This window comes from Mirounga angustirostris, unplaced genomic scaffold, assembly GCF_029215605.1.
Source record: "Mirounga angustirostris isolate CCGP_5_RB_7025 unplaced genomic scaffold, mMirAng1.0.hap1 SCAF_2, whole genome shotgun sequence".
In the NCBI taxonomy this organism is placed as follows: domain Eukaryota; kingdom Metazoa; phylum Chordata; class Mammalia; order Carnivora; family Phocidae; genus Mirounga; species Mirounga angustirostris.
In genome coordinates, this window is record NW_026991710.1 from 83,160,920 (window position 1) to 83,177,086 (window position 16,167).

Consider the following 16,167-nt stretch of genomic DNA (forward strand, 5'->3'; position numbering starts at 1 on the left):
TTTATTTATTTATTTGACAGAGAGGGACACAGCGAGAGAGGGAACACAAGCAGGGGGAGGGGGAGAGGGAGAAGCAGGCTTCCCTCGGAGCAGGGAGCCCGATGCGGGGCTCGATCCCAGGACCCCGGGATCATGACCTGAGCTGAAGGCAGACGCTTAACCATCTGAGCCACCCAGGTGCCCCCAAAACAAATGTTTTTTAGCTTCTCAAAAAAGTGAAAACGTAGAAGTTTAGCAAACTCTACAAAGGATAGATCAAAAACCTCTAATATTTGACCCTCTACACCATACATTTTTTTCGGACAAGATTTAATTTTGATGGACTAAGAGAAGTTACGCTTACACAAAAATATGTATCTGCCCATAAGAGGTAACAGCAAAAAACTCAAAGTGAAGATATTTTCTAGGCACAAAATACTATAGGAAGGCATGGAATTTGGCCTCTCCCTAAACTTTAGTGGTTCTCAAACTTGAATGTGCTTTGGAATCTCCGAGAGGACTTGATGATAACAGAAATGTCCTCACCCCAGAGAACATGATTCAGTCATTCGCGGCGGGGCCTAAGAATTGACATTTTAACACATTTCCAAGGGATGAGATGATAATGCTAGGCTGGGGACAACATTTTGAGAACGACCGCTTTAACTCAGTCACTTACTCAACCACTGTGGAAGTCTCGGTGTACCTTGTCCAACTTGTCCCAACAAATATTTTGTGTCCTCTGTGCCAGTTAGTGTTTCCACCAACAAACAAGATCACCTCCAAAGTAAAGTATTATGTCAGAATATCTTCATCACCTCTGAATTGTACAATACTTTTTAGAGCATCACCATCTTACAGATATTCAATACATGAAATAAAAAATAGTTATATATGTATCATAGCTTTAGTCCTTCGTGTACAAATTGGACAGTTAAAGAGTAAGATGAAAGAGGTATGTGAAGACTCATTGGTATCTAGGATTTTTTGATTTGGTGTTAAGAACAAAGTGTGGCTACAAGTGGGCAGTCTCCATCCTCAGGGCTTACCTGTGACTGGTGCATCAATATCCAGCAAATTTTTTTCCTGTCGAAGAATCGAAGCCCCCTCTGTTATTATTCTCAATGCAACGCTCTCTTCCAGCCTCCCCTCCTTCATGAGATGTGCCTTTAAGATATCCACACGAGGTTTCCCATCATTATCAAACACTTCTTTTGCTGTAAGCCGGTGACTTGGAGGAAATGGGACAGCTGAAAAAGAAAAAGTCAAATTATTACATTAGCCAAATCCAACAAAAATTCAATAATAACTGCCAAATATCTCTCTGTGTTACTAACCGCCTATTGGAGTATTTTAAAAGTTCCCACATTAAAATAAAATCAAGGGCTGTCAAGAATTAAAGACTGCCTTCTTTCTTTGATTCTGGATGTAATGTGCTTGCTGAAAGGAAATTTATATTTCTTATTCACCCAGTACCTATCTCTGGCATCTAGAAGATCCTGATTAACTTAATAAAGAAAATAGAGAGAGAGATGTTCCTGTTAGGCAATATTCAATTCGACAAAAGAAAATAGTTTCTGTACATCCAACCATAACTCACTCGGGAGAAGAGGTGTTTCTACTGGGAAAGGTCTGCCAGACCAGATTTGCCCCTCCAACTAAAGTCACACCTCTGAGTAAACTGACTCACTATTTAAGGAGAGAGCAGAAATCTGAGAGCAAAAAGGCAAAAATGCACTGAATATTAAACAGGAAATCAGGATTCGTGTGCACAGGTGACAAAGGAACATCTTGAACAGTGAAGGACAATATGGTGTCAGGGAGGAGATGCACGTATTTAGGAATATGATATAATAACAAACGCAACTTACTGCTCAGCCCCAGAACCATTCTCTCTTTCACCCACACCCCCGTAACTTAACAGTAAGAACCTCTCCTGTAGCTACTGTCATTCTTCACATCTGTGAATACATTCATTCACTCATTCAGCTGAAGGATATTCACTAAACTTCTACAATGTGCCAGGACATCCAAAGGTCTAGGTTAGAGATGGTATCATAAAGGTTAAATTTCTGATAAATGGCCAATATGCCCCTTCAGTGAGGATGAGTCATTGTTTGTGTATTTTACATGAGGAGTCATTACCGAAAACAACTCAGATCTATTAGAAATATCTAGAAGGACCATAAACACAGTTTCATGAAACTCTCAGCTGCCACGTGCATTACGCCATATGCATAAGAACATCTCCATACGATGGTTCCTCTCTGAGGAAGAACACTTGATATTCAGGAATAAACCTAGCCCCCTAATTTCCTGAAAGTGTCTCTCAAAGGAGCAAGATTTATGGTAGAGCTATAGCAAGAAATTTTGTGCAATCTAATAGCATAGGTTTGCTATCCAAGAGAAGTTGTAAGTACTTAAAAGAAAAGAAAAATCAGGAAGTGATCCTATACCAATGGATGCAACTTGATTCTCTATGCGGCCAAAATGAAGTGGCAGAAGTACACTCAGTGGATAAGCATGAGGCTTTTGTGGTCAGATGAACCTGGTACAAGCCTTGGCTTTGTGCACTCACCAGTTTTATGACCTTGGGCGAGGGAAATAACCTCCTTTGGCTTCGGTTGCCTCACCTGTAGATTGTGGATTACATCTATCTGAGCATTGTTATAATAACTGAAGTACGTTGTAATATCCGGAGCTAACATTCATAGAGTGTTTCTTTTATGCCAAGTATTGTTTGGGTAATAAAGTCAGACACAGCAGGAAAGCTGTAAGATGAGTAAGACATATGTACATGTGTTTACATATCAGTGTTCTCAGTCCTCACAGCATTACTGTGGGGGAGAAACTTGAGGCTTAAAAATATTAAGCACTTTGCCCAAGACAATCGCCTAGCGATTTATATGTAGACCCAAACTCCAGCAGTTCGATCGAACTACATTATACTGCTTCTCAAAAGGGACTTAAGACAGTGCTTAATAATTGTGAAGTCAGGAGGAAATCAGTTTTTAGGACTGCAATTCTAACACACCGAGAAGCCTTTCTTACGAAGACCGCGTTTATTTTCAAAAATTATTTGGGGCAGCTCAGAGTAGAACAGATCTATAATACAAAACCACGATGTAAATCAAAACACAAAATGCATAATGCCAAAGCATAGGGTACAATAAGAGCAAAGGCAAGAATTAAACAAGGAGGAGAAAAAAGGAGGAATTTAGGTCGTTAGACTTCAGGCATTTGGGGGTAATTTTTTTCATTTTGTTTCTTTGCCTTCCCTGCTTTTTCTTACCTAACAGATAATGCTTGTGAAGAACACATGGACACATTTCGATGGCCACATTTTTTTTTTTTTTTTAACGTGGGTCTTTATGTATGGTTTGTAATTAGAAAATATCTTACCTGGTAACTCCTCAAAATCCCCCAGACATAGGATGGGGAATGGAAAGGAAGAAACTTCAAAAGGACACTTGGGGTAAGGCAAAGAGCCGATTTTTTTTTTTTTTTCTTTTTAGTGATTTCCTAAAATAAGAGTTGGGCGACCGTGAAGGTTTAAGGGACTCTGCAAAACTGTCAGGCAAAAATCATAGAAGCACAGAAGGGTAGGAGGCTGGTTTACTGCCAGGCATATAAAGGCACTAGCTGGCCTTATTAAACTTAAGCAAGATCAAAGGGTTAAACCCAAAAGAGCCGAAGCACTGAAGAAGGTGAGAGGCAAAAGGAGAGCACCCTGAGAGGCATCACCTGCATGAACGAGACTTGGTCCAAGTCCCTAGGCTCTCTCCAACGCCAAGATCACTGCAGTAACAGATGCTCCCTCTTCGATGCCCATCTTCTACCTTCCAGTAATTGCTAATCCTAGGTAACTGGCAAAGGTGAAGCTACCTGCTCTGACACAGAGGAGTTGGTTCCAAATACACAGGAGCAAAAAAGAGAGGAAAAAGGCCAACCAGAGGGCTCCGTTTCCAGCCGGCTGATAGGGACACTGATGACATGGGGCCCTGTACCGGGTAAGCAGATGGTAAGGCCCCCAGGGAACCAAGATGTGCATCGATGATGCCGAAGTTGGCATGCAGAGATGCTGTAAGCCAGAGAGGGGTTTTCTGGGACAAAAATAAGAGTGGGCTAATATCTGTGTATCTGTGCACCGTTTGGCTCATAAAGAAAATACCAGCCTTACAAAGGTCACATTTATTTGCTTTCTCTGTTCACCTAGCGTCCTACATGCAGACATGTACCAAATACCGAGCAAAACTACTTAGACCGAAGAATCCAATGTGCATAGAAAACATGTCTTTCATTAACTCATAAAAATGGCTACACTTGATATAATAAAGTTGGATTTTCCCTCCCCTCTGTTGCTTTGAGTATTACAAGTTGCTTTCATTGCTACCTGAGCAGGCCAGGACTGAAGGAGTTGAGTTTGTGCATGCCAATAAAATTTAGAAATATCTGTTGGTATCTGGCTGACTCTTCCCAAACCAATTTTCTTGTAACTGCCTATTAAGTATGGAATATGGTGTTATAATAGTCTTCTTAGAAGTATCGTAAAAGTAGATAGAAACCCTCTCAGCTTTCTCCACTTCACAACTGCCACTCAGTGTCACTCTTTTTTCCTCAAATATAACAGCAAAGTAGCTAAAATTTAGGATATACACATCCTCAACTGACTCCAAACATAAAGCACACTGACAGCTGTAAAGACAAACAATACCCTGGACCAGGATCGAGTTCCCACGTCATTGACTGTGCAAATCTGGCAGCGACTGATTTCCAATGAACAGAATATGATCTTGTATTTTTATTTCCTATTTGCTGATGCCACCAGAGAGTTCATCTATCTACCTGAGCTACAGAAAGGTTACTAGTCTGGGAACCAAAATCACGTGTATCCAATATTGGCATCTATACAATGATTACTGAAGTTGTTGTCAATTATTCATTCATCAGAGAGAAACACATTCCAAGGCAGAAAAGCCGGAACGCCAGCATAATTCTAGCCCTAGGTTCTAGCTGACAATGGGGGCCACACCTCTGAAAGAGACAGGGGTCTCCTCCTGAGATTTGGGTCGCATCAGTTTTAGGTGACCACTATGTGCCCCGGTAGCCAGAAGTGATCTGCTCTCACTCTGGGGTAGATCTAGGTATCTGAGATTTCTCTTCCTCAAATCTGAGCCACATTAGCCACTATTAAAGGACTCCTGCTATTCGATGGGAAATACCCAAGAGTCCCTCTCACGGTGATACCTTCACTGGAAGAAGAGCAGCATAACTGCGACCTGACCTCTTTCCTTCCAAGAAAGAATCACGGATGAAGAAAACATTTAGCCTAGAGATTTTTTTCAAACCTTTGTTTCACTTTAATTTTTTTTACTCAAAAAAAAAAAAAAAAGGCACCTCAAGTACATCCAAAGGAAAAAGAATTCAGCGTAGCTCACTGTCAGCCTCTCTTCTTCCCATGATGACTGTTAGGGCATGCTCACCAAATCCTGGGGTTCTTTGGAAGAAAATTAGAATTCTCTCCATTTAGATTGATTCCTGACACCCTCACATCAAATAAGAGAAAACTGAAGTCCAGAGAGAGGATAAGTGAATTGCCCAGGGTCACAGAATTAGTCATTGGCAAAACCAACACTAAATTTTAGGTCGACCTGGTTTGTATTCCAGCACTTTACCCTCTGAGTCTGCTCTGTCCAATTGACTAGCAACATATGGCTGCTGAACGCTTGAAAATGCCTGGTCCAAACTGAGATGGGCTGCAAACCTATAATGTGCACTGGATTTAGAACACTTGATACAAGAAAAAACAGGAAATGTACAATATCTCATTAATATTTTTATGTTGATCACATGTTGAAATAAGATTTAGGATATATTGGGCTAAATGAGATTTATTAAAATTAATTTCACCTATCCTTCCTTATTTTTTAATATGGATACTAGAACATTTAAAATTGCATACGTGGTTTGTCCTAGATTATTATGGACCAGGATGCATTCTTCTCAACGAGGAAATGAGAATAGGGGGAGTTGAGAATGTATTCTGTAATCTTTCTTCTTTTTCAACTTTAGCTCCTCCAATACCTCAAACTGTCTCAACACTGACTGCACATTCGGAATCACTTTTAAAAATAATGATGCTGAGGTGCAATCTCTAGGAATTCTGATTTAACTTGTCTAGGCATGGTTTTAAAGGAACCCAGGGTAAACTGCTGTGAGGTCCAGACTGAGATTCACAGATCTATACCGTAAGTAAAGACATATAAAACACAGGCAGTTTAACTCCCACTCCCCAAACATGTTCCACAATGTCAATCAACCGTAGCAGATATGAAGTCTTTGCAAGTCCAGACATGTTTATTCCATCCCTCTCTGTCATCAGAAACAGCTCCTGTTCCATATTTCACACGGACACCGCCTGCACCAGGGCTAAGATACTTACATTGTCACATGTTAAGAGAACAGTCTAAGGATATCACATGTCAAACACACTTAAAACACATTCTGGGTAACCTCCATAAGCTGGCACTCCCATTTTTCCCTTGTGGACCTTTGTATATGTCACAAACTACTATTCTCATCAAACCATATCAATCAACCAATCAATCAATCATCAAGCATCTAGTAAGCACCTACTAAGCACTGTATTCAATGTCAGGCCGTGAGAAGGACCACGGAGAAGTGGGCAAGAGGAAACAAATATTAGCAGATCCAGACTCTTAAGAGATTGCCATGTGATATGGTATCATGGTTATATATATTAGTTTTTGCTTGAGATACCTGGAAAAGCATTAAACTGCAAAACTGAAGAACAAAATTTAAAGAAAAAGAGAGATGATGTAATTAGTAAGGGGGAAAAAGTGTCTTTATCTACTTTAAGGCCATGTCTGGGTTCCTATAAACTATTAGATACAAACACAGCTTTCTTCCATCTAAAGTATATAATAAATATCTCATTTTTTTTAGGTGACTCCAGAAGACAAGGTTCTGTCTTTAAGGTAAGTAATGAAAAATAGAATACTCTAATTTTAAAATATAATATGCCAGCTAAAATACACAAAAGTAACTCCTTTCTCAGTAAATAAAATTACCCTGAAATCTGATCCTGCTTCTGAATAAACAGTGAAGAATTATGTAAAAGGAAGTACTGGTGACTTTTCACTAAATTTTGCTTGGGTTCTAATATTGAGTCATTAGGTTTGACTTACATCCTTCTGGGTTTAAAAAAAATTCTCTCAGTATGGGGATACATGTTTATCCAAGCACATCATGTCTATATGCAAAGATATACAAACCATGTTGTCTAGGAGAGACAGCTTAAAAATTAACCACAGCTAGCCTCTAAGAAACACCATAGGAACTTATTTACTAGGGCCCTACTTATGCTACTCCTGTGGACATTCATCACTTGTTTGTTTGAAAGTCTCTGGCTTTCATTACAGACATTAATGTCTGTCAAATTAAAATATGCTTGCTTATCTCAAGTGTGGTTGAATATTAATCTTGTAAACAGAAACATCCGGTCCCACTTAAGCTAAAACAAACAAAACAAAACAAAATTCACAGTAAATCTATAAATAAAACCCCAATTTATTAATTTACTCATGTTTTTTCTTACAGCTATGATGAGCTCCTCCATCCTTAGAGCAAAGACCTTCTTACCCACCTCCTCTGAATACTACCACTCAGATCCTGAGCTTTAAAATGTATTCCGTTTTAGACACAGTATGTGTACTAATCACTTCCCTAGCAAACTGAATACTTCATTTGGTTTCCTGAATGTTTACATGCAAATATTGCACAATGGTATTTTATGTAACTTCCCCAAACTGTTAATAAAAGGGCAGTATGATACTCGAAGCATTTATTAAAATAAGGGATCTTTTTTTTCCTCTGGCTTACAGAATTTTTATTATACACAGTACTTTTGAACCTAAATCTGAAATGTGCTACAAACAATTCTTTAATAAAGATCAGACACTAATTAATTAAAAGAATTATTGTTCTAACTACAAGAGATTTAATCATTAATTAGTGAAAATGAGTACCTTAACAGTATAATCAGAGATTCCTTTATTATCTGAATTTCAAAATACTTTTCATTTAAATAGGCTTATTGATACATAGCTACTCCTTATCCTTTCTATGTACAGCTATTCTTATTCTCTGGCTACTCTGCATTCTTAAGTCTAAGGACTCAAGGACACAGAGATGGGTGACAGTCCACGACCCCGTCCACATGTAGGTTTGGGTAGTTATATCACAAAACTCCTTTGAAGTTTTGTTATTTTGGTTAGTTCATTTAATTACTAGAAAAGTTGCAATTGGCTTACATAATAAATTATGTAATAATGATTCAACATGAAAAATGATTTGACAAAAGTTATATTTTAAGAATTTCAAAACATTTCGGTATTACTGCAAAGCTGAAATGAAATCTGATTTTTTGTCGTTAAAATAAAAAAGTTATATGCACAAGTCCAGTGCTTACCATGGTGGCCACACCAATGACAAATTATTTTATACGTATACACGATTAAAGCAAAATTATATTTACTGATTTTTAACATATGATATTGAATGTTCAGATTAAACTAAGAATTTTAATCAAATATTAAATATTTTAATTTAAATAGTAAGTAAATTAAATACTTAAAAATTTTAAAATATATAATTGATGATGTGTCATTTTGGAGGAGGGTACTCTATAATTTTAATTAAAAAAATACATCATCAGTCATATTCACACGGACACCGCCTGCACCAGGGCTGTCTAAGATACTTAACGTTGGCACATGTTAAGAGAACAGTTTAAGGATATCACATGTCAAACACAACTTAAAACACATTCTGGGTGACCTCCATGTGGTATAGCAGGTACCACAACTATATGTATTTGATCTCAGTACTAGGTGAAGTGACTACAGCCACATTTTTAGCAAATGGTATTGACAGTAATCTCTAGAATAGCAAATTTACAGTAGTGAATAAAATTCTACTCAGAGATAAATTTAAGCAGAGGGGTTTTTATTTATTTTTGTTTGATTGTTTTTGCCTTGAACATTCTCTTTTGCTCGAGAGAAATATGTCACAGGAGGAGATTAAAATCAAGAAACAAACAAGATACTTTAATACAATTTGAATTTATTTCCCACGTGAGCAGGTCCCTTTGAACATGATAATTTTCCCTGGGAAATGAAAAGTATCTAGGGATTATAAAACTTTATTTAACCCAAGACATACTTTACCATTCAGAAATCTGCAAGTCACTGGCCTAAGACATGAGATATAAGGAAGAACCTTACCTATATTGGAACTAAACTATTTCATTAGAAATTCTTTGATAAATGTAAACTTCAGAAATATCTGTATTAAAAATAGCAAACCTTCTTTGTCTTTAATTAAACTTGGAAGTTGATATGAAAAATCAATCTATGCCCACACATAATTCTTTCCTTTCAAATTCATCATTCAGCTCTAGATGCCCACACATTTTCTATGCCCACATGCCCACCCACGGTCCCGATCCCTGTGGTTAAAACACCTACAGGCATCAGAATAATTTTTTTAAATGAATAGGCTTTCTCTTCTTTGAAAGGTCTTGATGAAATGGCAAATTTATGTCCCAAATATCGAATAATATAAGTCTAAGTGGCAATTTAAGGATATTACCATGTTACCACTTTTTGCATATAAAGGGTGACTGGTTTAAAAATGATAAATCTGGCATCCAGCCTTATAGCTATCTGTGTGCCACAATGAAGCACAGATCAATATTTTGCCTTAGAGTCACCCTCTAGAGAGCCAGGGGTGGGAGCTAAAATCCCAGGTTTGCATTTAATCCCCCCCTGACCTGGCTCTGTGCTCCCTACTCCCTGTGGGTTCAATAGTGAAATATCAGGTCCTCTGGGCCTCTTCATGCTTCAGTAATGCTTATGCCAAATTATACTGTTTGCTTCAGTCTGATGACCAGACCTGCTCTCCACTTTCTCTGGTCCACCATTTCTAAGAAATAGCCACTCCTATGAATAATACAGAAACATGCAGAAGGTTCCAGTTCTTAGCACCTCAAATGTGTGCTCTCCAAATCATAATCTTCACATCTCGATTTAAAATTTGGAATTTTGGGACGGCTGGGTGGTTCAGTCGGTTAAGCATCTGCCTTCGGCTCAGGTCATGATCCCAGGGTCCTGGGATCGAGCCCCGCGTCGGACTCCCTGCTCAGCTGGGAGCCTGCTTCTCCCTCTACTCCTCCCACTGCTCATGCTCTTTCTCTCTCTCTCTCTCTCTTTCAAATAAATAAATAAAATATTTTTTTAAATTAAAAAAAAATTGGAATGTTTTAGTGACTACCACCTACGATTATATCCTCTGCAACTTCATTTTCATTAGTTTCACTTTAAAATGTACTTGTCAATTTTGAGTTTAAATCAAACATGCATCTATTAATCTATCAATGGACAATGGCTAATTTCATAATAAAACTCCAACAGACTGCATTCCCTTCCTTAATAAAGAGCCACACTTAAGGGAGATTTTCCAGTCATATATTATGTACAAAAGAGAAATTCTCAAATAATTAAGGAAACAGATTAATTATAATGTCAATTTCAAATTTACATGTAACACCAAATCTATTTAAGTAAGTCAATCAGTCATCATTAACTAAAAAAAAAAATCAGAATAACTAAGTAGAAAGATTAACAATCAAGTTGCCTTGAAAGTCTAGTCCAGGACTGTTGTGTATCGGTCATTAGGTTTCAAATCCACTTGTCTATGACTTAAGTGAAGTTGTTTTGAAGGAAGGGTGAATTTGTTTACATGGAGGAAACTGTGTTAGAATGTTGTCACCAACATCTGTTGTTGTCAATAAACACTCAGTAGCTCATCTGTTGATGGGTGCCTCTGGGGGCTTATCAATAAGAGCATAGGGAAGAGCCGCTATGGTGTAATGGCCATTTAAACGTTAAATACCAAGAATTTGTGAGGACTTAACCAAGAGTAGTCAGTTTGGGCAAGGGTTACCTTTGCTGGCCTAAGTAGGTCTCCGAAGACCTTGGGCAGTGCTCGCTTCGGCAGCACATATACAAAGACCTCGGGCATTAGCTCCTGCCATGGCAAGGTGACTCTTCGGAGGAGTGGTGAAAACCATGCAGGGGCCCTGTGAAGGAGATCATCTTGCCCGCCAACACCAATGTCTTCATCCCCTTAGCAACATGCTCTAGCAACAAGGGACTTCTGCTTTACCCTGACAGCTGGACGTCAGCTCTTTGTTAGCTAAGCCAACTCCTCTGAGAACCAACTTCTGGACAGTTATACGTCGACTAAATTTGGATTTTATTTCCTTCATCTCCCCTTAACCTGGAACAATAGTGTAATTAATCCATCATTGGTTTGGAGTATGTTATTTCTTCATTGGCTTATTAAGAGACAGTATCCCATATGCTATTGGCTTGTGAAACATTACCATTATAAATTATAATTCCCGCAGTGAGCCTGTGTTAAATAAATTATTGGCAAAGACAATCTCACTTTCTGAGTATAATTTGCCTCAGCAAGACAAGTGCCTTGGCATTGATAGATATTCAATTAATGCATTTCTGAATGAATGAAAAAATGAATGGATTTTTTTTTTCCTCCTTGCTTACTTAGAATTTGGGGAAAATTTGTGGTAATAGAATTAGTTTAAGAAGAGAGAATGGAAAAAAATGGCCTTGTTCAGATCTAAAAGTATGTAATTGTGTAAAGGATAGTCAATAACCAAAATAACTCAGAAACTGAAACCTTCATTTAGTAAATGTCTCTTTTGAAGTACTCATTACAGGAAAGAGACCTTGGATGCCAGATGGTGGGGTGGAGCTAGAGGCCACATCCCAAGATGAAACTGACATGGTCAGAAGTGAGCAAAAGATAGAAAACCAAAAAGGGGAGGGGAAAAAAATCACTACAAAAAGTCTGAAGTGCTAAATGTTTTTAATCCCATATGCGAATACAGGATCATAGATAAAATTTGTACTTATTTGTGATGTAAAACTGACCCAATAACAATAAAAATATTATCACCTGGGTACAACAGGGCTTCGGTGTTTTTAAACTCATAGAGCACTATCCTGTGAAATTTCAGAAAGCAGTTCAAATATTTCCTTTAAAAAGAACATTTTTCCAGTTAAAAAAATGCTAGTAATATGTATTTATTGAAGTATGAGTCAGTAAAATAGAAAACTTTTTTTTTTTAATTTTCAGATTTGTGGTATCTGAGATTTATTACTAACACTTTCTCAGCATCCCTAAGTGTCAGAGGTAGTTCAGGAGGGGAGAATCCTCCTCTCCCCTCTTTTAACTACTTGCTTGATGACTATCACTACCAGTCAGACTGAACCCAAATCCTACTACTAGATACAAATGAAAAATGTATTGTGAAATGCAGCTGTCAAGAATAACTAAGACCTAGCTTATCTAACTCATTCTAAGCACATATAGAATGACAAACAAAACAACATAACTTCCATGACACATGACTTTGGGTTATCACTCCCCAAGACATCCAAAAAGCTTCACTTCCACTAATTTTTCACTATCCAAGTAGGCATGACAGTGAGCCCTGGGAGTGCTCTTCTTAAAGTTACATGTGCAGAATTCACAACTGGCAGACCAGAAATAGAATATTTTTTATTACTGCATCATTTAAAATCATTCCTTGGCTTAAATTACCACCCCCAAAATAATTATGATTAAAAGTAGAACTACTAGCAGATTAATATAAATGTAAGATATAGGACATGTCCAGTGAAAAGTAATCACACAAACACACACACACCACAGTTCTAACAGTGTAATAGTGTGTGTTACTCTAACAATAGAGATGTGTGTATTTTTTACGAGGCCCTTGCTAATGTTCCACTTTTTCAGAACTTTAGTTCCCATCATCCTCACCAACCACAGTGCAATCACACACCCAGAGGTAATCGAAAATTGATCACTCACCACAAAATCTGTTATTTCATAGGAAAGGAATGGAGCCATTCTCACTATATAAATACAAAAGAATGATGGCCTGGCAAAATTGAGGATGTGTTCAGTTCCATATTTCACAATAGCCCTAGATATATCAGGGTATATCTATGATATTCATGATGGCATACAGTTGATCCTTGGACAAAATGAAGATTAGGGGCACTAAAACCCCATGCATTTGAAAATCTGCACATAACTTTTGACTCCCCAAAATCTGCATATAAATGTATTACTGCTATGCTAATAGCCCACTATTGACTGGAAGGCTTACCGATAGCATAAACAATAGTCAACACCTACTTTGTATATTATATGTATTATATACCATATTCTTAAAATAAAGTAAGCTAGAGAATAGAAAATTTTATTAAGAAAATCGTAAGGAAGCGGGATGCCTAGGTGGCTCAGTCAAACATCCGACTCCTTATTTCGGCTCAGGGCATGATCTCAAGGGCATGGAACCTGCTTAGGATTATCTTTCTCCCTCTCCCACTGCCCCTCCCCCCTTAAAAAAAAAAGCACCAAATCCTAAATAGCATGTGAATTTTACTAGAACAATTTCCCATAGGTATTAGCATTGCTTACTCCCCACCTAGTCAAGGGGGACCCAATTATTACTCACACCAAATGATAAACAAAACAAATGATAATCAGTCACCCAATCTTTTCTGAACTCCCTTCCCTCCAGACTCTAATTACCCAAAGGGTTTCCATGCTCCAGGGACAATAAAGTGTGTCCTCCTAGAAGCAAGGACAGAATCTTGGATCTGGTTCTCTATAAGACGCCATTGCAGTTGCATTGGAAATAGGATTTATCTCCCTTTTCTGTAATGCAAATAACTTCTCCATCCCAGATACAACTATTCAAATAACAGCCTGCTCATGAATAAACACAGAACAATGTGGATCCTGGTAGAGATTATCTGCTCTCCATAAGATCTACCACCACTCGGTACTCAAGCAACAAAGGAAAACAGTTACAGGAAATTTCACTGCCATCATTTATTTATATATATTCATACTATGGGGATACAAAGTTGATTAAGTTATCAAGAACTTGCCTAAGTTATATTTTGTAAAAGTTAATAACCAAAGAACACGTATCTAAAGAAAATACTTTAAAAATATGACTACTGAAAGAAAATACAGAACACAAAACAAACAGAAAGTAAAGAAGAACTGCAGACTTTTATGAAAGTACACAATTATTACAAGGGAGAAAAACCAAGTTATATAAAGCATCAAATAAATTAAAAGCTTTGTGAAATTGTTGAAATTCTGTGGCAATGCTATGTGTTGCACACATTTTCGGGGAGGAAGTCCACAGTTTAATAGACTCTTGAAAGGCTCCTTGAGCCAAATGGGCTAAGACTTCCTCCATCACAGCTTCCTCACCATTACTATGAGATCCATTCTAGTCTAGTTGCTCAATGACCCCTTCATCTAGATTATTCAAATAATGGTCAGATGATTTCTCCAAATCCCCAGTAATCTCCCCTTTACCCACCTAATCCCAAAGCCCTATGGTCTGGTCATACCCAATTACTCAATACCCCAAGTATTCCATATAATTCCATACCTTTCCTCAAGCCTTTCAGAAATAGTAAGGCAAAAGGGGCTAAAAGCACAAACTCAGAAGACAGACTACCTGGGTTTACACCCCAACTTCACCAAACTGTATGATCCTGGGCAAGTTATTTAACCTCTCTATGCTAAAGTTTTCAGATCTGTAAATTGAGGATTAAACAAACTAATATTTGTAAAATGCTGGGAACATTATTAGCATAGCAAATACTTCATTAAGTATTCATTATGATTAACAGATGCCTTGCTTAGCTCCTTAAGCATGCAACCACCTGATTCCTGATCATCCCTATTCATAAATGTCACAACGGCTGAGAAGACCCAAAGCCTGCTTGCCATGTGAATCCCCAATCCTTGAGTATCAATCACTTAATAAAATGTCCTTGGATCACCAAAATACAAAGTTTTCTTTGTGTTTGTTTTGTGTTTATCTCTTTGCCCCTCAAACATAGAGCAGTTGCTGCCTGTATTAATTTTCATACTTTGGTACTCATAAGACACCCACAAATTATTAGACGGGTTTTATGCTAAGTCCAACAAATGTGTACAAATCTGAAATTATGTTCTTACATATCATTTAATTTCACTCTTCAATTTTCTAGTTGAAGAAACTAAGGCTCAAAGAGAGTAAGAGTAGCAGTGGTAATAATAATAAAAAATAACAATAATCACTTCTATAATGCTATATCTCAGACACTGTTCTAAACACTGTATATGTGCTAACTCACTGAATCTTCATAACAATCCCATGATGCAGATACCATTATTCTATTTTTCATATGCAAGAACACAGGCACAAAAAAATTAATTTACCAAATTCACACTGCAGCAAATAAGTAAAGGAAGCCAGGGATTAAAACAGGCTCTCTGGCACTAGAGTTGTGTTTTTAATCCTTGTGACTTTGCCTGTGTAAATAAGAGGGGGAGTCACCAAGTGATCCAGAGGTAATTAATGGCAAAACCTGAAATACACATGTAGTCCTCTGGATTCCCTGGTTACACTCTTTCCTTATGAGTTCACCATTCCCTACCCAGAGTGATGACCATAGAGAGGGTTCAAAAACACATTTGGCCAATGATTTATGGACACACAATTCACATCTCACGACCTAAGGCTCTAAATGCAATAATATTTATCCCAAATGCACAGTGTGTTCCTTGGACATCTTATTTGGCTTACCTGTCTTCTTATTTAATTGTTCCCAGTCTTGAAAGAGACCAGAATATTACAAGGAATCATAGATTCAGTACTCCACTTGTAAAAAGTACAAGGTCTTTGTTGTAATTTGGTTTCTGATGGATTGATCCAAAGGTAAGAGCTTCCAAAGTATTTCCATACATGAGCATTGAGCTTGGGTTCTATCCAAAGCCTAAAAGTTTCCCCTTAATGACTGCTGGCCACCTCTCAGGCTAGTCTGGGATTTTGTTTAAAGTGTGCCTCCCCAACATTTGTTCCTTAAAATGCCTGGTTAGTCTACCTGCCAGTGACAATTACCAGCAATATGGAGCAGAATCTGAGCTCTCAATGCTACAAAGTATAGTGGTTCTGAGTTATAAAGTCTTAATCACCTATCTTCACATTCTGGCTTT

General features: G+C 37.8%; 1 protein-coding gene across 8 annotated transcripts in view; it reads right to left on the reverse strand.

Annotated features, from left to right (window-relative positions):
* PPP3CA (protein phosphatase 3 catalytic subunit alpha) overlaps positions 1-16,167 on the reverse strand; it is a 312,744-nt gene that overhangs the window by 159,673 nt on the left and 136,904 nt on the right. For all 8 annotated transcript variants that reach the window (XM_064584859.1, XM_064584858.1, XM_045880681.2 and 5 more), the window contains one exon: positions 1,029-1,229. In XM_064584859.1, the coding sequence (XP_064440929.1) occupies positions 1,029-1,229 (201 nt within the window). The remainder of the gene's footprint in view (positions 1-1,028; positions 1,230-16,167) is intronic.